The sequence below is a fragment of the Galleria mellonella genome, unplaced genomic scaffold, assembly GCF_026898425.1.
Source record: "Galleria mellonella isolate WM207_F2 unplaced genomic scaffold, CSIRO_AGI_GalMel_v1 utg176, whole genome shotgun sequence".
NCBI classification, from domain to species: Eukaryota; Metazoa; Arthropoda; class Insecta; order Lepidoptera; family Pyralidae; genus Galleria; species Galleria mellonella.
Window position 1 is genome coordinate 189,288 of NW_026442019.1, and position 23,499 is coordinate 212,786.

The following is a 23,499-nucleotide window of genomic DNA, read 5'->3' on the forward strand; positions in this document are numbered from 1 at the left end:
ATAAATAAAATTGACATTGATGCTCCTTTCCACTTTGGGTGTTGCTGGAGGAGAACTCTTTTAGAGTTAAGCTCGCCTTTGTACATTTGATTACCTCTGTCATATCCTTATAACAGGTGTGTACAATAAAGAATTAAATAAAAAAATACATACAATAAAAAAAGACCAATTTCAGTTCCAGATATAGTTTATTTTATAGCCCATATTACTCGCTGATGAGGTACCTTTTTATACGTGAAAGAGTTTTTAATATCGGTTTAGTATTTTGGTGTTTATTCATTACAATAAAAAAAAAAAAGTTTAAGAGAAATTAATGGTCGAGGAAAAGGCAGCAGTGTCTCTCTTAAAATATCTCTAAAAGCCTAACTGCAGTTGCCAAGTGTCTTAACGTGGCAACTAATTGCTAAACCCCCCAATAGGGGGAGGTTTATGTTCAGCAGTGGACAGTTAACGGCTGGTATGATAATATGATAACTACCATATATTTTTGTATATATATATATATATATATATATATATATATATATATATATATATATATATATATATATATATATATATATATATATATATATATATATATATTTTTTTTTTTTTTTTTTTCTGAATGTGTTTGCTGTTGGCCGTGTGTGGCCTTTACAGCTTCACCGGACGCGAATGCAGGGGCGAGTGCTGATGGCACTCCAAGCCCGCGAGAGGGGAGCGACAGAGGTGTCGACTCTTTCTTATGGACTGCGGTGTGTGTGTAACACTTCGACCCCCGTCGAGGGACGGCGAAGGGTCGGTACGTCTGGGTGGGTGAGATTGCGACGCGGTTGTTATGCGCTCGGGCGCAAACCTGATCGCGCGCGGACCGTGTAGGGTTCTTCGCCCCCGCCGGCGGGGGCGGTGTGTGCGATGTGTGGGTGTGTTTGTAGGGGCTCTTGTCGAGGGTTCCGCGGTAGGTAGGGAGGGAGACGCGTTTGCCGTCGTAGTTGGATCATCGGGGTCCAAGAGTGCGTGCCTCGGGCGACGACGTTTTGGAGCGACGTTCTCTATGGGGGGTTTGTATTTGACCGCTCTTACTATGAGCGGATTTGAATGGGACTCGGCTGAGGCGAAGTAGCGTCGAGACGCTTGCTTCATAAATTGCCTTATAGTGGGTATTTTGAGGTCGCGGTGTAGATCCACGTTGCGCACGTACCACGGGGCGCCCGTGGCCCGTCGCAGAAATTTATTTTGCACCACCTGAAGGGGGTGAAGTAATGAAGGAAGGGCGTGGGCGAAGACGACACTAGCGTACGTCATCACCGGTCTTATACATGCTTTATAGAGCGTCAGCTTTGCGTTAAGCGACAATTGGCTGCGCTTGTTAATAAAGGGATGGAGGCGTCCCAGTATAAAATTGGCCAGGCCTCGGACGCGCTTAAGATGAGATGCGAAACTCAACTTGGAATCTAGTGTCACGCCTAGGTATTTGGCTTCGTTCGTCCAGGGGACGGGCGTGCCAAACAGCTGAATAGAGGCGGGAAGGGATGGTTTTCTTTTGGCCGTGAAAAGCACGGCGGCGCTTTTATCTGGGTTGACTTCGATGCGCCATTTTCTGAACCAGTAGGCCAGCTCGTCCACCGCCCGTTGAAGCCTGTTGGCTGCACAGGCGGCCGACGTGCTGTCCACATATAGGGCTGTATCATCAGCAAAGAGGGCGATTTGCACTCGGGGCTGACGCGGGATGTCGTTGGTGTACAACGAGAAGAGGGTGGGGGAGAGGACAGCGCCTTGAGGGACGCCGGCTCTAATCGGTCGTGCGCTGGAACGCACTCCATTGACGCGATAGCGATATGACCTATTGGACAAGAAGGCTCGTATGATGTGCACGAGCCTGTCTGGCACTCCCATCTTGTGCAGTTTGAAAATCAAGCCGCTGTGCCAGACTTTGTCAAAGGCCTTCGCTACGTCGAGAAACAGGGCACATGTGACCCCGTTGGATTTCAGGTGTCGGGCGTTGAGGACGTGTTCTACTACACGATGTACTTGATGAACAGCTGAGTGCTTGGCTCTAAAGCCGAACTGCTCATCGATCAGGATGCCTTTGGACTGTAGCCAGTCTTTCAGGCGTGCGAGTATTAGCTTCTCATACAGCTTCCCCAGCGAGCTGAGGAGACTGATGGGGCGAAAACTGGTGGGAAGGGACTTATCTTTCCCAGGTTTGGGAAAGCCTACGACATCGGCTTCTTTCCAAGCATCTGGAAAGATGGCATTGGTAATTGCCGCATTGAAAATCGCTACTAGAAGTAGCAGAATGGTTTCTGGCAGACTCTTAAGGAGTCTGTTAGAGATACCGTCGGCACCGGGTGCCTTTCGGTTGGGGGTTCCTTTGATGAGTGTTCGCACCTCATCCAGTGTAACGGGGGGGAGTGACTCTACTGGAGGGATCGACAGGATTCGCTCCACCTCGGATTCTACCTTCTCTAGATGATCATCGGGCACCGGAAGGGTGCTCGGCATGCATTGGGCCTCTAGGCTGTCTGCTAGGCATTCAGCCTTTTCTTCATCAAATAAGGCCGGACTGTTGTTTGTTCGGACTAAGGGCGGAAGGTCGGAGTAACACTGGTCTGTTTTGAGGGTTTTGGCTACTCGCCAGTACGCGGTATGGCAGGGGGTGAGTTCTTTGGTGAACTTATCCCATCTGTCTCGCCGAAGTTCCGCTATGCGACTCTTTACTTCGCGCTGTAAAGCTCGCAGGCGGGTTCGGTTCTCTTCTGAGGGATAGCGGTCATACGCTCGTGTGGCTGCATTCTTAGTGCGCAGCAGAGCCCTTACATCATCAGGCAGGTTCCATCTACGGTCGCCCGTATCCGGAACCTCCCTGGAGCAGTCCTTGACTGCCGACTGCAGGTGCTCTGTTAGCGCGTCAATGGCTGTAGTCGTCTCCTCGATAGATTCGACTACGTCCGGGATGCGGTCCAGTACCGGAGAGTTAGTCGACTCGAGGACTTTCTCGAGCCGGCTCCAGTCCGTGACCGTTTTAAATTGAGGCGCCCCGTCTGCAGGTGGGCCTAGCGAGAATGTGACGGGGCGGTGGTCGGAGATGAGTTCGGCATGGACCTCCATAGAACTCAGCCTTAAGGCTACGTTCTTTAGTAGGGCCATGTCGAGGATGGAGGGCTGATGAGCAGTGTTTGCCGGATAGTGCGTGAAGTGCACTGGGGGAAGGATGTCGAAACCCATGGAGAGCAGGCGTTCCAGGGTGAGACCGTTTGGGTTCGGATAAGCACAGCTCCAAAGGCTGTGCTTGCAATTTAGATCTCCGGCAATAATTACCGAATCCCCCAGGTCCATGAGAGCTTGGAGGTCGGCCCGGAGTAGCTTTTTGGAGGGAGAGAGATATGCCGATGCTATATAGATCGGTCGGTGGTCTGTCATCGCGAGGAGGCATATCGAGGCTTCCATGTTTACGAGCGGAGGCGTGTCGATCGGAATGCACTGAAGGGACCTTCGGTAATAAATTAACGTACCGCCGCCGCGACTGATGAGGTCATTGCGTACGATATTGTAGTTTGCGATTCTTGGACCGCGTGTTGAAGGCTTGAGGAAGGTCTCCTGTAGTAGGAGAACGTCCACCTGATGGACGGTGAGAAACTCACGGACTTCGTCTCTTTGCCCTTGTAGTCCGTTAGCGTTGAAAAACGCTAACTTAACGGACCGAGGTTTGCATCTTTTCGCCCTTAGATCCATAATTAATTGTTAAAATTGAGGATGGCGACTAGTACGCCGATGTGCTCGCAGACGGCTGCGAGTCTTTCTTGTGGGTCGTTTTTTTTCTCGCCAGCGTCGATGGAGCTGGCGAGTTTGCTACCAGTGCGAAGTCGGCTGCGAAGCTTGAGCCTACGTTCGTTCCAGTTTGCGGGGCGGGGCGCGGAGGAGCGGGCGATGCCACAATCTTGGCAAGCGTGGGAGCGGTTGCAGATGGCATGGTGGGTGAGGGGGTCGCCTTGACGACCGGAGGTCGCACCCAAGCATTTTTTGGCGGGGGAGGTGGTGCAGCTGAGGGCTGCGGGATAGTAGGGGGCGCGGGGCGTGCTTTGAGCCTTTGTGGCTTTTGCGGAGGCCTTGTTTTGGCCGGGACGGGGAGCGCGGGGACATCCGCGGTAGTTAGCTGTGTGGCCCTGTGTGCCACAGAACACAGCTAGGTGGGGTTGCCACTCACGCGAGTATTGCTTGGTGCCGTGGTCTCCCAGGCACTTGACGCAATCGCGCGCGTAGCAGTTTTGCCCATAATTTTGGCAGCGGTGGCACTGCCCGGGGTAGGTCCGCTTATTTGGCGGTTAACTGATAGGCCTGAGATCAGGCAGACACTTCGGATGTTGAAGATAGATTTCCCCTCTGGGGAGAGATCTAGTACCACTAGTACCATGTCTAGTGGCGTTTTGGCCCTGCTGCGGTACATCCTGTGTACCTCGTGGACGGGGTAGTTTTGAGAGCGGATATCTGCGAGGATGTCCTGGCAGTCCAGCTCCTTAGGGACGCCGCGTATTACTACGCGCAGTCGTTTCTCCTCCTCGAGGGCATAATTAACCCACACTGTTTGTCCTGAGGAAGGAAGTTAACGGGCGATGATCCGCCGATGTGGGAACCACTACTCTGATTCCTAGTGAGGTTACCCTTGCATGGGTAAAGGATAAGCGCAGCTGACACCCTGTTCCAGGCTGTCTTGTCCTGGATGATTATAGGAGGAGGAGGCCTCACTTTCCCCGCGTGATCGCGGTCGGTTTTATCGGCGTTAGCCGGAACGGGTGCGCCATCGTTGGCACGTTGGGTTTTTGGCGGGGGAAGATCGCGCGCCCGCTTCGCGCGTTTGGTGCGCTTGGCACCCACAATTTGAAATTCCTCTTCCGAGGAGGAGGCAGTGTCGGAGGAGTCGCCTGTTTCAGCGACGACGTTGGGAGCGTCTAGCTCCATTTCCGTTTCAGAGGAGGGGCGGTTGGGAGCAACCTCCTGAGGGGACATCGGCTCCGGGGTACTCACTAGGTGGTCCCCGGGGGAAGGTGGGTTTGAGGACAGCTCGTCGTTGGCCTCCTGAAGGGAGGCCGCCGGCGAGGCAGGGGCGTCGTCATGTATCACATGTGCGCCCCTGCGCTCATCGAAAAATGCCTTTAAGAGGCCAGGACATTTGGCCTTTAAAAAGGCCACGAATTGTGGAATGTCATCCTGGGACAGCGATATGTTGTCCCAGGAAACACTCCTCTTATAAATTAGCAATGCACCCGACTCTTAAGTCGGGTGCCAATACCTAAAAATAATTTAAATTTATAATACGGACAATGCGCTACTATAAAAGTGGACACAAAAAATAAGCCGCTACAAGCCGCGTATATAAGGGCCTGTTGGGACCTGTCCAGGTATGAGTCGCCCTTTATACAAGGATTAGTCACCGGCCGGGCGACGGTTACCCGGCCGCTTTGTGTACAGTTAACCGCCCCGCCGAGTACGGCGGGGGGGTGTGTGCCTATTGTTAATGTAACAATGGAATGTAGTCACCGGAGTGACTTGTGTACCTGTTGCCGATACTTGGCCGGGGTGTCGAAGGCGGCGCGGGTCGCCGGGAAGGAGAGTGCTGGTCTCTGGCACCGGCTCCGGAGCTGGTGCGCTGCGCTTATGGCGCAGTACACCACCCTAACACTTGTTAGTCCGATGCACTAGAGTTCACAACACTACACAATTGTCACTTGTAACTGTTCACATGCACTCACTGCACTCGCGACGCGACAGGTGGCAGCGCGTGCCGTGTACGCGAACGGACGGCCGTTAAAAAGCGCGCGAAACTAAGGCGACGAACGAGAACCTCGTGCCCAAGTTGTTCTCTACTTTTCTTCGTGTCCGACGTGTTTGCGTATCCGCTGACTCCGTGCAACAAGGCAGCGCTACACAACGGAGTATTGATGCCAGTAGTGACGCGTGCGTCACCAAAGGCTATCGAATGAGCAATGTATATATATATATATATATATATATATATATATATATATATATATATATATATATATATATATATATATATATACATATATATATATATATATATATATATATATATATATATATATATATATATATATATATATATGTATGTATGTTTGTATGTATTTATTTAAAATGTGCGCTAATTTCTTTTTTATCTTATATACAATTTTTATACACTACATTACTTGCTAATCGTTTTTACTCTCACTGCATTGGGTTGGCTGGAAGAGATCTCTTCTCTTAGAGATAAATCCTCCCTTGCTAACAAGTTGTTAAACTAATCGCTGTATCTTTTTTCACAAATAATAATAATAATAATAATAAATCTCTTTATTTTCAGGTATATACCCATAGTTAACATTTTTATATTATTAATTAAATAAATTGTTATTATTATTTTGCAATATTTAATGCAATAATGAATATATATATATATAGATAGATAGACAGATAGATGGATATTCATTCATTAATTCATTCATTCGATTATATTTTATTGACCACATTACAAAAAATGTCTGGTACAAAAGGCGGACTTAATACTATATAGCATACTCTCGCAATCAACCTTTGGCAAAACAGAAATTTAATTATGCGGTGAAAAAATTGAAAATTGTTGCAGATAAACTATTACATGTACGTATCTATATATTTACAAATCAAAACATACAATGGAGAACTACTGCACATTATGATTATATAAATATACATACATACATATAAAATACATAAAACACCACGAACAATACATACACTACTAAGAATACATTAAACAAATATTGCATAAATATACATACATACTTATAAATTGACGTCAGGCAGGCGGCCGGTCGTAAAACTAAAAAAAACAAATCTTTTTGTGATACGGATATATATATATATATATAGGAAGATATATATATTATATATATATATATACCCTTTATATATATATCCCTTTATATATATATATATATATATATATTTATACAGCTTAGAATGGCAAACAAGCTGTAAAAGTGATAACCGTCGCCTATAGACATGAGCAGTACCATGGACATAACAGAGTATACTGTTTCGCCCATGATACCCCCCATGCTTTGCCATTCCTGAGGACTCAGGTGTTATGCCTCTGTACCCTGTAAATTCACGCCATATCCCACCCTTCAAACCGAAACACAGCCATGCAAACACAACTGCTTCAAGGTTGAAACACGAATGGTATCAGTTAAGAGAGCTTTACAGTTTCCCAATAAGCTTACTTAGGAAAGCATCACTACAGTAATACATACGTATAATTAAATATTTTCATATTAATTACATTTAAATCTTGTCAGCTCTTGCCAACAATAATGATAATATATAAAATATTATAACAAGTATCAAGTGTCCGTATTTTCCCCTTCTGTTCTCAATATCTAATAATTTGTCTTTTTTCCTTCTAAGCAGGACCTCCTCATTGCTAATTTAAATTACATAACAATATTATGATATGAAAAATAATGCAATAAACAGTTGTATCAATAACTGAGTTGTACTTGTAGATATATACATACAAGACAGGATTTACCTCTTTGACCGGTTTTCCTTGTTGATGCAATGTCGCAGTCAAATGTATGCAGTGGATTCTTTGTCAAATAACTAACATTTTTTTTTTATTTAAGCCTTTTTCATAAGTGGAGTTTTACCAGTCATTGCCACGCTTGACAGGCAGATTGGCAACCGCAGCCAGACCCTGCAGATGTTTCAAGAGAGACGCTGTTGCTCATCCTTCGTCCTCCCTTAGTTACCTCTTACAACACCTACGAAAAAGGAAGGAGTATAACCTATTCTATGGCGGGTCTACACGGCCATATAATGTAGTGTGTTGTGATAAATAAAGTGCATAACAGACATTTACAAAATTGCTTATATTTTAGACATTACATGTAACATTTATGCATGAGATGTTTTTAATTTGTAGTCAGTCTTAATACACTGAAGTAAACAGACCAGTGATCGACCCATTAGTTTTTTAAAAAAATATGAACAAAATATTTTTTATAATATAATTTAATATACATTTAAAATAATGAATTCACAATTACATTTAAAAATTAAATTATTATTTATCATTGTTATAAATATACTAAAATACGTAGAGGCATCTAATTTGACAAGCGGATGGGGCATAGTCGGGAATCCCATAGCAAGGGCATACCCTTGCAAAGGCAATCAAGTTCTGGAAGCAATTTTCGAACCAGGATTGAGCCCTGATGAAGAAAATAAATACGAATTGGCCATTTATGAGAAGTTTCCTGCACATTCTCGTGTTACAATTAAGTTTGATTCTGAAGCAACAGTGACATTGGTGAGTAATTTTTTATACCACGAATGTGGCAAACAGACATAGACCACCAGAGGGCGACTTTGTACAATGGCAAACAAGCTGACGGCCTACCTAATGGAAACTGGTAAACCATATAATGGAAACTGGTAAACCATATAATGGAAACTGGTAAACCATATAATGGAAACTGGTCGCCTGTAAATATGAGCAGTACCATGGACATAACAGAGTATACTGTTTCGCCCATGATACCCTCCATGCGTTGTCGTTCCTGAGAACTCAGGTGTTATACCTCTGTACCATGTAAATTCATTGCCATATCCCATCCTTCAAACCGAAATACAGCCATGCAAACACAATTGATTCACAGCAGAAATACGAATGGGACAGAGGTGTTAAAGCAAACGACTTTTGTACAAAATCTCCTGTCTCGCTTTACTTCTGCAACAGTTTGTTTAAAGACTGCTTATTAAATTCTTAAAAGAAGCTATATGTAATTAATTATTTTTATTTATTAAATGATATACACGGTGAAATGAAATAAAAAAAATATATATATTGGAAATGTGACAAATAATTATGAAACAAGTTCTTTTTTTAATGGTAAAACACTTTGATGTTTTCGTTTAAATAAATGTTCACATTTGTACAAATTCGTTTTGTGATCTTGTTGATATCAAAAAATGTAGTCTTTTAACAATGATATACTGTGTCGCTCCCTGACGGTCGTCGATTCGATATCCGTACAATACAACATTTGTATTCATGACTATTTCTGTTTGTATTCACATCTTGTGCTTATTTGTAGTCCGGGTGCTGTCTGCGTTTATATTTATATTAAGTAGTAGGCCGTCTGCTTATAGTCTGTTTCTAGTAGAATTAACAAGATTTTGTTTTGCAAAAAATATAATAATATCAATTTAAACATAATAAATATTATCTAATTTTATATTATAAAGGGAACAGATTCGATTTTTTTTTTGTTTACAATGAATAAACTCAAAAAATAATTAAGCATAATTACTTAATAAAAATTCTTGCAATTGTAACATAAACATAGCAATAGAGCTACATACATAAAGGAATGACATGGGCTACAGTTTATTTCAAAATAATGTAAGATAGTGTTCCAAAAAGAAAGAATATATTATATAAACTAGCTTTTACACGCGACTTCGTCCGCGTGACTAGGATACACATACTAGTCACTGATCACCATAAAAAGTAGTCTATAAGTTTCTCCATATATTCTTAATACCTTAACCAATACTACATGAGGTGAAGTAGGACATAGGATTCTTTTTATCTCTGTCTGTAAATATATCCTATTTATGCAGACGAAGTCACGGGGAAAAGTTTATTAGAAATAAAAACAGGATACAAAATAAAAATTAAGTGAATTGAAAATCCTCCTCTTATGAAAGTCACTTAAAAATAAATAGTACTTATTAAGGAAAATGCGTCGTAAAATTTTACATTATTAGCCGTAATTTCCATAGCCGTGCAAGCGCCACGTGTAAAGGACTTTAGCAGATATACGTAGAGCGAAATTATTGCATATAATTATACCAGACCGGCTTCTAACAAGTGTACTTCGGTAGAACTGTCTTCTATCTACAATGTAGATAGATAGATACTCTTTATTGTTTCCTCCAAAAGATTACAATATTATACTTATTCTAAATATAAACAATTACAAGAAATAATCACAATAAAAAAACAATGGGCAACTTTATCGCTAAAGGCGATCTCTTCCAGGCAACCTTTGGATGGAGAGGAGTAATTATAAACAGTTTGATCGGAGGCACGATGAAATTCATTAATTTCATGATGTTTTGTTTTTATGTAAACGACGTGATACACGTAATAAACGATATATACAATCTATCTATATGTATATAAAAATTAATGCCATTTTTCGTTGTAATTTTATAACTCAAGAACGGGCTCACCTACCCAAACTAAATGCTTAGGTTTTGTTCGGACTATTTAGTAGATGGTTTATGTGAAGTTTGCACAAAATCGCTCGAGCGGTTCTTCATTTATCACATTTTTTGTAACAAATGAATTCAATAAATAGCGGATTATTTTGTTAATGGGGATTTTATGTGTCAAATTCAAACTTTTTTAAAATGGGGATTGTGCTGTCAATATTACTCATGCCTATTGTTAAGGGGGCAAGAAATAAATAAACCCACTTTCATGTTTATGAAATCAGTAAGAAATTATTTATGTGTTATTTAATTTACAGGCAGATGACACTGTGGCACGAATAAAATCTGACTTATCAGATTTAGAGGTTTCAATAAGATTTTTCAAATCAGCGTCCCGTTTGATTGTCACTGTCAAAGGACCACAGACGGGAACAGTGCCGTATCCTACTTCTATCGACGTAAATACGGTTGAATATTGTAAGGAACCAGATCCAGTAAGTGACCAATACTTGTACATACATATTTGCCATGCCTCCCATTAGGGTAGACATAAACAATACAGCACTAAATGTTTAGATTCAAGCAGACCTCTATCGCTTCCTCCACATTTACCAATCTTTTCATACATTCTCGCCGGTTACGAGTACATTTGTTTTGTCCCTTCTTCAATACGTCGTCTATTTGGTCAACATACGTCCTTCCTAAAGCAGCTTCTGCCTACATCTCCATTAATTTTTGCTCAGTAAATCTCTTTCGTAATTCTTTTCTCATCCATCCTCTCCAAATATTAACAAAATTTGTAATTATTAATCGATAAAAACCTATAATTACTAATTTATTAAAAAATAACTATCAAAATTAATTCAGAATTGGCGATATGCGTAACGTAGACCGCAAAGGAGCTTTCTTTTTGAAATTGATATAGTTGTTAAACTTCGAACTGGCCATCTGTAAACTGTAGAATATTAATGATTTAAAAAAATATAGTGTTGGTCATTGGAAAGCTCAAAGAGTTGGTGTTTTATTTTGTTTACTGATTGCGTTTATAAATAATATATACGCCCTTCGAACCTTCATTACCAATATTTTTAGTGTCTGTTGTGATGTGGTCTCGCCAAAGAATGGGCCACCCCTTTCTTTCCTGTGGGTGTCGTAAGAGACTAAGGGAAAAGAGTCAAGGGATAAGTAGTAACGTCTCTTTTAAAACATCACCAAAAACCTAACAGCGGTAGCTAACCCATTTGCCAAGTATAGGAACTAATGGCAAAACTCCCAAAAGAGGAGGACAATGTTCAGCAACGAACAGATAATGGTGGATATGATGACGATGATGATAGTGTCTGTACTATTATATTACAAAACCACGCAATTTCAGCTTTCTGCTTTGTTTGTTTTAATTGTAATATTGAAACTCTCAGTATTGATCATGGTTTTATTCCTATAAGTAAAAAATTCTAGTCTGTACCTAGGCTTCAATTGAAATTTCATTGTCTTAACTGACTTGTTATAAAAAATGTATGTACACTGGCAAATAAAATTTATTTGCTTTTTTTTTATATTACTTAGAATGGCAAACAAGCTTATGGCCCACCTGATGAAAAGTGGTAACCATCGCCTATAGACATGAGCAGTACCATGGACATAACAGAGTATATTGTTTCGCCCATGATACCCCCCATGCGTTGCCATTCCTTAGGGATTCAGGTGTTATTCCTCTGTACCCAGTAAATTCATGCTTGTATTTTTTATTGTCAGGGATTTCTTGATAATCATCTTCAAGGATATAAAGGAACAGCGCACGTGGCTCTTTCAGTACCTACTGGTTCATGTGGGAGACGTAAAGTGCAGCATACAGAGCTAATTGTCAATGGCCAGCCTACTAAGCCTGGAGACTGGCCCTGGCACGGAGCCATTTACAGACTGGAACAGTCTTCTGTGAAATACGTTTGTGGTGGAACACTTCTGTCAAAAATCTTTGTACTAACTGGTTAGTAAGGACAATGTACATTGTTAAAAAATGTTATATACAAAATTGTCCGAATTTGTATTTCTGTCTCTACTCATCAACTCGTCAGTCACTTAATTGAATAAATGAATGAAAACTCTTAATTTGTTCCCTGCAACGAATGATACCGATTATAAAATTAATAATATATACACAAACGAAATGAATAATTATATATATAAACTTAACTACATGAACGCAAGATAAAAAGGCAACGCTCTTGGACGGATGGACAAACTTATTACTAAATAGCGGTTTCTTCCAGAACTCATTGAACTCCATCTTTGATTTATTAAACCATATGTGATGTGTAGAAAATACTGCCTTAGAGTTTCATCTATTTTTGGGAACAAGATCTTTTTTACGGTAAACAAACTAACGGCTCTCTTGATGCTCATAACTGATCATAACTGCTGTCTACAGTACGACAAACATAATAAAATGCTCTATCACATTTATGGTATCCACCATGCGTTGCCATTCCAAAGAACTAAGGTTTTATCCTTTGTAATTTTACTGGCCTTCAAATAGAATCATAGTTCTACAAGCACAGTTGTATCACGACGACAGCGAAGACTATTTTTAAGCAAATTCCTTGGAGAATTGTGGCAAAGTTAAAAGCTTTGGAATGGGAGATGTTAAGACTTAATTTAATTATGATAGTAAATTTTAGTTCTTGAAATATTTCAGCTGCTCATTGTTCAACAATCAATGGGAAGCCAGTTCTGCCAGAGATATTAAGTGTCATTTTTGGAAAGTATCAGTTGATTGGTGGCGATGTTGCGACGCAGGAGAGAGAGGTAAATATGGTCAAAATATTGCATTCTAATCACAAATGTTAAAACTCTGACCTCTAAAATTGTAGACATTGTTCCCATACAGAATAATCAGTTTGGTATAGGGCTTTATTAAATGACCTCAAAAAAGAATGTGCTTCTCAATTTGGTTATTCACTTTTTATCTCCGTCATTAATGAACCGATTCGGAAATTATTTTTTTTCATCTGAAAGGGAATGCTTTTAGATTAGTTCCTATAGAATTAAAAATAAAATCGGTTGTAGTTTTTAAAAATTAACTAATTTGACCACGATTGAAGTCGATTTTTTTTAGGAAGCCAATTATAAATTATTGTTTTGAGGGGTTTTTTCCTTAAATTTGTTTGCACAATCACGACTTATCAAAAGATCAAAGAAAGTGGTAGGGCCTCCAATTTTTTCCTTTCACCATACCCAGTAAATACATTTTACAATATTGTACTATAATTGTCTCAATAGATACATCAAGTTATAGTGCATGAGGAATATAAACCTAAGAGACTGGATAACGATATCTCGCTGTTGAAAATGAAGACTGAAATAACATACGACGATTATGTTCAGCCAGCTTGTTTATGGAATGTGAACGCTTATAAAAAATTGCCAGTAGGGACTATCATGGGAACTGTAAGTATTTAAATAAAGCTTTTACCGATAGATGGAGTGATAATCTCAAATGTATTGCAGGAAGTTTGTAGATGCAGACTGCAGGTGATATAGGATCGTTGTTTGTAATAGTGGGCAATTGGAAGCTAATATGATGATCACTACAAATGTACTTAAAAACATTATAAATTATATATTATTATATTTAAGAAAATTGCACAGAAGATCTAAAGATACTAAGTCTAACGTTACAAACTTTGGACATACTGGCAGATAAGAAGTTGAGACGTATTTGAAATCTGGCTTGTGCAATGGTGTTTTTAGCAGTCATGCTGTTCCAGTAGTCATGTCCGCTCCATGAACATCACAATGTTTTCCATGATGCTGTTCATGTTATCAGTTATTTACCATCCGAGCAGCATAAACAAATATCAATTGATGTAGATGTATCCCGAAAATTAGCAAGTTAAAATGGTAATGTACCGGCCATATAACTGAGCTAAAAAGCTTCCTTTTGTTACTCCATCATCATATCGCTGCAAATACTGCATTTTAATGTTTTTAAATTATTACTTCACTTCCAGGTAGTTGGATGGGGGTTCAATCATAACGATAAGCTGGCAAGTACTTTACATCAAGTAGTTCTGCCCAAAATATTAGAAGCGCCTTGCATCAAAAGTAACGTTGCCTTTTTCGGAAAGTTGTTAAATGCTAAAAAATTCTGCGCTGGATACAGAAATGGTACGACTTATTTATACACCATTTAAATATTGCTGTAATTGACAAGCAAATTTAAACTAATGTAATAAGTATAGGTAAAGTAGTTTGGGTAATATTTCAACTAAGCATTCGCTTCGGTAGGGCATAGAAGATTCGAGTTTCAATTGTGCTCGCTGCGAAATTTATTTCATCACATAGTTTCAATATGATTTTTATATTTTAACAAAATTTCTATATCATTGGCTATAACAGTTTATTCTATTACGCCAATAGAGCTTCGTGTCTTTATGCGAAGTACCGTTTATAAAAGGAGACGAGTTTCTTTTGTCATTCTCGGACTGTCTGAAACGCACAACATTCGAGCATGTTCTTTTGATTTTTATAAAGTTATTTTTCATTATAAGCGTTTACTATTATTAGATTTTTGCCGTGATGTAGCTGTGTTAGCAAAGCTGCTTCGGTTTGAAGCATGAGATATGGCAATGAAATTACAGGGTACAAAGACATAACACCTTAGTCTTCAGGAGTGGCAACGCATGAACGATATCAAAGGTGCCATAATATACTGCCTTATGTCTATGGTACTGTTTATGTCTAAAGGTGACGCTGATCTATTTTCATCAGGTGGCCCGTCAGCTTATTTGCCTTTTTCATTCGCATAAAAGAAAATAAGTTACGGGTTTATTTTTATACCTTGAAGCATAAAAAAACTGAAAAGTATCAATTATACTTTTTTGAAAGTTTCAGTTTTGTTATAAATATTATAGGTACCTCAGCATGCAATGGAGACAGCGGTGGTGCTTACCAAGTGTTCGTTCCTGATATTACTGGTGATTCATCAGCTAACGCTACTGGCGCTTGGCATGTCCATGGCATAGTCTCTATCGCCTTATCGCGACCCAACCAGCCTATATGTGACCATACACAGTACTCTTTATTCACTGATGTCGGTTCTTTTGTTGGATGGATAAATAGCCATATCAAGACTGATAATTAATATTATAATTATTTGATTAAAACAAAGTTTAATATGGAGTTTTATATTACTAGCTTTTATCCCGATACCGTTCACGTGACTAGGATAAAAATGTAGTCTATATCTATGTTTAATAGAGGGAGACTTTGTACAAAAGTCGATTGCTTGGGTACCTACAGAGGTAGCCCATTCGTGTTTCAACCGTGAAGCAGTTGTGTTTGCATGGCTGTGTTTCGGTTTGAAGGGTGGGATATGGCGTGAATTTACAGGGTACAGAGGAATAACATCTGAGTCCTCAGGAATGGCAACGCATGGGGGGTATCATGGGCGAAACAGTATACTCTGTTATGTCCATGGTACTGCTCATGTCTATAGGCGACGGTTACCACTTTCCATCAGGTGGGCCGTCAGCTTGTTTGCCATTCTAAGTTGTATAAAAAAAAATAGTATATAATATATAAATCAAATTGCATAGTGATTGGTTAAGCCGTTAAGGTACTGTAAGGTGAACAAACAAATTTACTTTCACATTTTTTTTTTTTTTTTTTTTTTTTTTTTTTTTTTTTTTTTTTTTACAACACAGGGGGCAAACGAGCATGCGGCTCACCTGATGGTAAGTGACTACCGCCGCCCATAATCACCCACAACACCTACGGCATTGCAGGTGTGCTGCCGGCCTTTTAAAAAGGAATATGCTCTTTTCTTGAAGGTTATGTTGTCGTATCGGTTCGGAAATACTGCTGCTGGAAGTTGATTCCAAAGAGTGGTTGTGCGTGGGAGAAAGTGCCTTGAAAAACGCACGGTGGAGGACCGCCACTCGTCCAGATGGTTGGGATGAAATTTTAGTTTATGGCGGGTTGTACGATGGTGAAAATCAGCAGCAGGTATCAATCCGAACAATTCTTCAGAGCACTCCCCATGATAAATTCGGTAGAAGATGCACAGAGATGCAACATCTCTACGCAGTTTCAGTGGGTCGAGCCGGACAGTAAGACGCCGATCGTCAACAATTCGAGCTGCCCGACTTTGAATGCGGTCTAATGGAAGGAGTTGGTACTGTGGCGCTCCTGCCCACAGGTGAGAACAGTATTCCATGTGTGGCCTCACTTGAGCTTTATACAGTTTCAGGCGGTTTTCTGGCGTGAAATACCGTCTCACCCTATTGAGCACCCCCAACTTTTTGGAAGCTATCTTAGCTTTTTCCTCCAGATGACCGCAAAACTGGACGTCGCTAGATATATCGACGCCAAGAATCCCCAGACTCGACTTATTATCAAGGGAAGTGCCCTGAAAGTGAGGAGATACGACAAACGGTGTCTTTTTTGCGGTGAACGCGCAGACTTGTGTCTTTTTAGGGTTAAAGTGAACAAGATTGCGTTCACCCCAGATCGAAACTTTATCGAGTGAAGTTTCGATTTCAGACACAAGTCTGTTCCGGAGCTCATCGGTATGTGCCCGCGAGATCTTTGCATGACCAGTGTATAATGCATCTCCTGTACTGTCGTCCGCATAACAATGAATATCACTGATCTGTAACATATCATTGATATGCAGAAGAAACAGTGTCGGAGATAGTACACAGCCTTGCGGGACACCAGCATTCACAGGTTTTAAGTCAGAGCATGCTCCGTCGACTACGACCTTAATGCTACGTTCCTTAAGAAAGCTGGCGACCCAACTGCACAATCTCGCGGGCAACCCAAACGAAGGTAGTTTCGAGATTAGTGCCCTATGCCACACCCGATCAAAGGCTTTCGCAATATCCAGACTAACAGCTAAGGCCTCTCCCTTATTCTCGATTGCCACCGCCCATCGGTGTGTTAAATAAATTAAAAGATCACCAGCCGAGCGTCCTCGTCGAAAGCCGTACTGGCGGTCTGAGATCAGCTGGCGATCCTCTAGGTACCGGAGCAGTTGATCGTTAATAACTGATTCCATGACTTTCGAGAATAAGGAAGTAATAGCTATGGGCCTATAGTTAGCTGGATCTGAGCGGTCTCCTTTTTAGGGATCGGATGCACCAAAGCAGTCTTCCAAAACTTTGGGACTATACCTGATGAGTAACAGAGCCGAAAAAGACGCGTAAGAACCGGAGCCAACTCTGGTGCGCACGTCCTAAGCACAATTGGAGGAATGCCATCGGGCCCACTCGACTTATGGATTTCAAGGGAGAGAAGTGCTCTACGCACTGATCTTTGCGTGAATTTAACATTCGGCATAGAGCTCTTACAACGCGGAATGGTCGGCGGTAGTTTCTCTCCGTCATCCAACGTCGAGTTTGATGCAAAGAGAGATCCAAGGAGATCGGCCTTCTCTTTGGCGTTCAGAGCCAACGAGTTATCCTCCCTGCGCAATGGTGGAAAAGATGACTGACAGAAATTCCCTTGTGCAGCTTTGGCAAGAGACCAGAAAGCTCGAGATCCCGAAGGTAAACTGGCCAATCTCTTGCCAATTCTACCAATATGCTCTGACTTCGCTGTGGCCAAAACTCTTTTGAAGGACCTAGAGGCAAAGTTATAGAATAGAATAGAATAGAATAGAATAGAAATCATTTATTCAAATAAACTTACATTGAAGCACTTTTGAAAAGTCATTACATTTTTTTTAATTTACCGCTCGTTCGGAAAGCTGTCTCATCACAAGAAGAACGAGCAAGAAACTTGCGTGATGCTCTTTTAAATAATTTTATTATTATTTTACATTTTTAAGTTTAATTGTGTGAATACAAACCACCAATTAGCACTAATTCAATTAAATACTCAAAAAGAAAAAAAAAATTGAATACATAACCAACTGGTTAAACAATTAATAAGAGGAAATCAGTCATAGTGATTAGAGCAGACCAGTCCCTACAAGCAGCACCCGTTCACGAGTATGACGGATGAGCCAGCCATCACTGCGCTCGACCATATTTTAGGGAGCCCAATGACCCGGCCCACCACGCCGCCACAAGTCTGGACATTTTAGTGAGCATGACTACTCAAAACACTAGACCACGTCAAAGCTACTCACAATTGCCATCTGATAGTTATAGTATTCACATTTTACATAAGAATGCATGCGGCAATTAATACAAAAAACCGCTACGCTTTCATATTTCTAAAATTAATCAATTAAATCAAGAAAGCAATGAGAAAATAAAATTATAACGTTGTATGCTAATAAACTAATTATTTACTTGATATGTTGTCATCTATGAATTCGTCTATCCTGTAATAGGCTTTCTTACATAAAAATTGTTTAATATAAGATTTGAATTGCCTCTCTGTCAGATTTAATGCAGATTCCGGCAGTTTATTATAAAATCTTATGCAATTACCATAGAATGAATTACTGATTTTGTGCAGACGGCATTTAGGTAAAATAAGCTTATTTATATTGCGTAAGTTTCTACTTGTACAGTCTTTGAGTTTTTTAAAACTCGCTAAGTTCTTCCGTGTATACATAATATTTTCATAAATGTATTGTGAAGTAACTGTGAGGATATTTGAGTCTTTAAAGCACTGACGTAATGACTCTCTTGAACCCATACCATAAATAGAACGTATGGCTCTCTTTTGTAAAACAAATATAGTATTTATATCGGCTGCTTTACCCCACAGCAGTATGCCATAAGACATTATGCTATGGAAATAACTAAAATATACAAGTTTAGCCGTCGCCACGTCTGTTAATTGCCTAATTCTTCTAATTGCATATGCAGCAGAACTGAGTCTACTGGCCAATTTTGAAATATGGGGCCCCCATTGTAATTTCGAGTCCACTGTTATACCTAAAAAAACTGTATCATTAACAAAATTTACTATTTCGTCATTAAGCAATAACTGTGTATTTATTAGTCTTACATTAGGAAGTGTAAATTTTATACACTTTGTTTTGCTGGAATTTAATAATAGGTTATTACATGTAAACCAATTTAATATTGCAGACATAGCACAATTTACATCGTCTAATTGATTACTTTGACGTCCAATTTTAAACACTAACGAAGTATCATCCGCAAACAGCACTATATCTGCAATTTTCTCTACCATAAAGGGAAGGTCATTTATGTAGATTAAAAAGAGAAAGGGGCCTAAGATTGACCCTTGTGGAACGCCCATCTTAATATTAGCTCCCTTAGATTTTACACCGTCAATATCTACAGTTTGAACCCTATCCTCTAAATAAGTTCTCATTAATTTAACCTTAAAAAGAAGTATAAATTAATTTAATTTATACTTCTTTTTAAGGGCACTGATGTTAGGATCTCGCGACGCCACACCTTTGGCCCAGGCTAGGAAGCACTCCTGTTTCAGGCGAGATGCTATTCTACAAGAGGCTCCATACCAGGGCTGGGATTTCCCACCGACAGGTACCACAGAGTTAGGAATAAATAATTCCATTCCCTGAAGCACCACATCGGCGATGGAATTGACGATGGCGTCGGGATCCACCAGTGCGAAGCAAACCTGCCTCCATGGATAAGATGCGAAAAAAATCCGCATCTCATCCCAGTCTGCCGACTTGTAGTGCCAAACACGACGTCTACCCGTAGAACGTGGTGGAATCGGACTCATGAGAGGCACCTCGCTCCGCACCAGACAGTGATCCGACGATCCAAGCGGAGCTTCGACGGAAATCACATAGTTGTCTGGGTGGGTGGTCAGCAGAAGGTCCAGCAGTGAAGGTGAATGGTCCAACACATCAGGTATTCGCGTGGGCGAGGAAACAAGTTGCGTCAGACCATAAGCCAAAGCAAAGTCATGAACAGATCTTCCCGCATAGTCGGTTGTACGTGAACCAAGCCATTCGGTATGGTGGGCATTAAAGTCGCCAAGAATCACGACTTCAGCGGAAGGAATCTGTTCGAGCAGGGAATCTGTAGCCATTTGGACGTGCTCAATGAGTTGGTCGGTTTCGATGTTACCGCTGTGGGACCTGTATAGGCATGCATAGACGCGAGGATGGTCATTGCAGTCTACGCGCAGCCATAAAATAGACAGGTCCGTTCCTTCAAGAATTCCAAGGCGGCGACAGCAGATATCCTCTCTGACATACGCGCATACACCGGCACGCGAAACAAAACAATGTTCAAGTTTATAGCCCGGGTACGTCAGGTATGAAGTTTCGTTTGGAGAGGATATCTGTGTCTCCGTTAGAAAAAGCAATGCCGGCCGCGCCGTTTCTAGGTGGTGGTGGACAGCGTTTAGGTTAGAATGTAATCCCCTGATGTTGCAGAAGCTCACATTGAGCGAAGGGGATGCCGTAGAAATCTTGCTCCGTTTGCCCTTGGTTCCAAAGAGCGGAATTTTGCCCCCCCCAGAATACGCAGGGCAGCCCGAGCGTGGTTGCTCGAGGGAGGATTCTCCAGCAACATGGTTACTGGTACCTCCCTGGGGTATGTTATTTTTTTTTAATTCCACTGCCATGGTTGCGTGTTGTAAGATAGGGGGACGGGGTTGGGGAAAGGATTTTAGGAATAGGAAAGGGATGGGTATGGGATGGGAATGGGATGGGCCTCCGGACTCCCTCACTCACCATACGGAATGTGATCGCACTAAAAGTACAACCACTTAGCGTCGGTATTCTGTGAGGGTGTGGTACTTCCCCGGTCGAGCCGGCCCATTCATGCTGCAATACCATATAGGATTACAGCGTGGCTCTACCACAGTAAAGTTAGTAAGGATTTACCTTTACCCACGATTTCATATAACGGGGATATTCGTATATCCCGAATCTCTGAGGAATTGTTCGGATTGATACCTGCTGCTGATTTTCACCACCGTACCGTAACTCGCCACAAACTAAAGTTGCATCCCAATCATCTGGACGAGTGGCGGTCTTCCACCGTGCGTTTTTCAAGGCACTTTCTTCCACACACAACCATTCTTTGGAATCAACTTCCAGCAGCAGTATTTCCGAACCGATACGACAACATAACCTTCAAGAAAAGAGTATATTCCTTTTTAAAAGGCCGGCAGCACGTCTGCAATGCCGCTGGTGTTGTGGGTGATCATAGGCGGCGGTAGTCACTTACCATTAGGTGAGCCGCATGATCGTTTACCCCCTGTGTTGTAAAAAAAAATTAATTGATTGGGTAAAGAATAGTCTGTTTTATTCTTTACCTTAAGTACTATCATCATATATCAGCCATTTACTGTCCACTATTGAACCTAGGTTTTCCTGGTAAAGGGTGTTTTTTTTTAATAAGTGATAATGGTATGGTAACCCCGTCTGCGCTATCGGTATACACTGGCGGGGCACCAGTGATAGATGACTGATGAGGATGAAAGCTGGCCAGTTAGCCCATTCTGACGAATTCAACTAGAATTAGCCATGATGGTTTCCAGATGGAACCACGTGGAGGTCGACTTGACTATAAGGGATTGTTGGTAATGGGGCTATTTGACCCCATTACTGCCAATCCCTTTTCCCCCCGTAAAGGGTGTTTTGCCAGTAGTTGCCACACTTGACGGACTGATTTTGATGATGTTTTAAGAGAGACACTGCTGCCTATCCCTTGATTATTAAGTTCCATTAGTCGCCTCTTACGACATCCATGGAAAAGGAAGGGGTGGCCTATTCTAATTTATTATATTTTAATTCAATAATTACCGGTGTAACTTACGTGCAATTAGATCAAGCCTATTCTACGCTGTGACCACACAGCATGTGAAGTACTGTAGTATACACCAAATTCCATGACGATCGGTAAAGCCGTTAAGGTAACAGGATATATCAAACAAACATTTGATTCAAAGTTAGCGACAAAATCGAGTAACATGATAAAAAAAAAAAAAAGAATTGAAAGTCTTCTCCTCGTTTAAGAATATTAGGAAAGTTTGCAATTAGTATCGAGAAATGACCTCAAAACTTGTATATCCTTATTAATTTAATAAATTTGAAAGTGAGTTTGTTCGTTTCTTAGCTCATAGAGACCCAAGAAACTGACGAAACCTTGTGCGATCTACCAATTACAAACTTCTTGAAATCACAAATCAAACAACACAGTTCAGTACACAATTATTTATTTATTACATCCACTGGTTGAGCCTTACAGTCTTCCAATACGCTCACCCAGGAAAGCATGAGTACAATAACATATAGAATAGGAATATTACACATATATAACAAGAATAATATAAAAAGATCAAACAAAAACTGAACACACTCTGTTCGACGAAACTCCAGCAAGTTGGTGGCAATACATCCAATTGCGGATACTGGCTTAAAATGTCAGATTTGCAGTACTTTTTTTTATTTCGTTAAGTAGGGAAAACATAAAATTGAAAATTATTCTTAGTAATTACTTATTTATATTAGCGTGAGCATTGCATCTGTGCATTTTCCGTTAGTTAAGCAAGATATTATATTTTTTGCCTAAAAGCGATTGACCGGCTAGCCATCCCTGTCATAGGGGCTCAACAGCTTTACCAGCCAGTAAACAAAGTAATTCCTGTAATATTGGTGAAATAAAGTGTAGAATAAATAAATAAATAAACATATCTCGGTGGCGCAAAGGAAATTGCGAGTAAAAGATAGTTGCTTACGCTAAAAAAACAAAATGTGTTAATTTCTCTCTATCTAAAAGTTTTAATACTAATTGCAATATTAAAAAATGACTGAATCTCTCAATTTATAGAATCTACTGTCTTTCTAGGAATCACACTAGATAATAAAACACAATGGGGTGCACAAATTCAAAGCCTTGCAGCGAAACTAAGTTCGGCAGCTTTTGCCGTGCGTAAAGTTAGACAGTACACTGATACTGATACTGCTAGATTAGTCTATTTTAGTTATTTTCATAGTTTACTCTCTTATGGAATATTACTATGCAGATATTAAGAATATATTCATATTACAAAAACGTGCCGTTCGAGCGATCTACTGTATGAAGAGTCGTGACTCATTAAGAGATAAATTCAAAGAGGCAAATATTATCACCGTTGCTTCTAAATTTATATATTCAAATATAAAATATGATCAAAAAAATCTTGAATTAATTCCAAAAAACAGCAATATTCATAATATTAATACTAGATTTAAAGACAAACTTGCTGTCCCAAGTATCGTTTAGAAAAAGTTAATAGGTCTTTTATGGGAATAGATATTATAATTTGTTGGCTTAAATAAATTCAAAACATCTGTTA

The 23,499-nt window shown here is 40.6% G+C and overlaps 1 protein-coding gene across 2 annotated transcripts; it reads left to right on the forward strand.

Moving 5' to 3' along the window:
- Positions 1-7,929: 7,929 nt before the first annotated feature.
- LOC113512769 (chymotrypsin-like elastase family member 2A) lies at positions 7,930-15,426 on the forward strand. Of its 2 annotated transcripts, none has more exons than XM_052893530.1 (7): positions 7,930-8,332; positions 10,563-10,739; positions 12,001-12,232; positions 12,941-13,050; positions 13,525-13,692; positions 13,996-14,145; positions 14,256-14,394. In XM_052893530.1, exons 1-6 carry the CDS (start codon positions 8,054-8,056, stop codon positions 14,113-14,115), a joined length of 1,086 nt encoding a protein of 361 aa, XP_052749490.1. In that variant the 5' UTR covers positions 7,930-8,053; the 3' UTR covers positions 14,116-14,145; positions 14,256-14,394. The 2 variants fall into 2 exon arrangements, with proteins under 2 accessions (XP_052749490.1, XP_026752485.1); XM_026896684.3 differs by lacking the exon at positions 13,996-14,145 and adding an exon at positions 15,159-15,426 and having other exon boundaries at positions 7,931-8,332; positions 14,256-14,412.
- Positions 15,427-23,499: the final 8,073 nt, after the last annotated feature.

Coding starts and splice junctions, on each gene's coding strand:
- LOC113512769 (XM_026896684.3), top strand. CDS start 8,054: ATGAATTCACAATTACATTTAAAAATTAAATTATTATTTATCATTGTT. Junction 8,333..10,562: donor CTGAAGCAACAGTGACATTG/GTGAGTAATTTT, acceptor TTTAATTTACAG/GCAGATGACACTGTGGCACG. Junction 13,693..14,255: donor TAGGGACTATCATGGGAACT/GTAAGTATTTAA, acceptor CTTCACTTCCAG/GTAGTTGGATGGGGGTTCAA.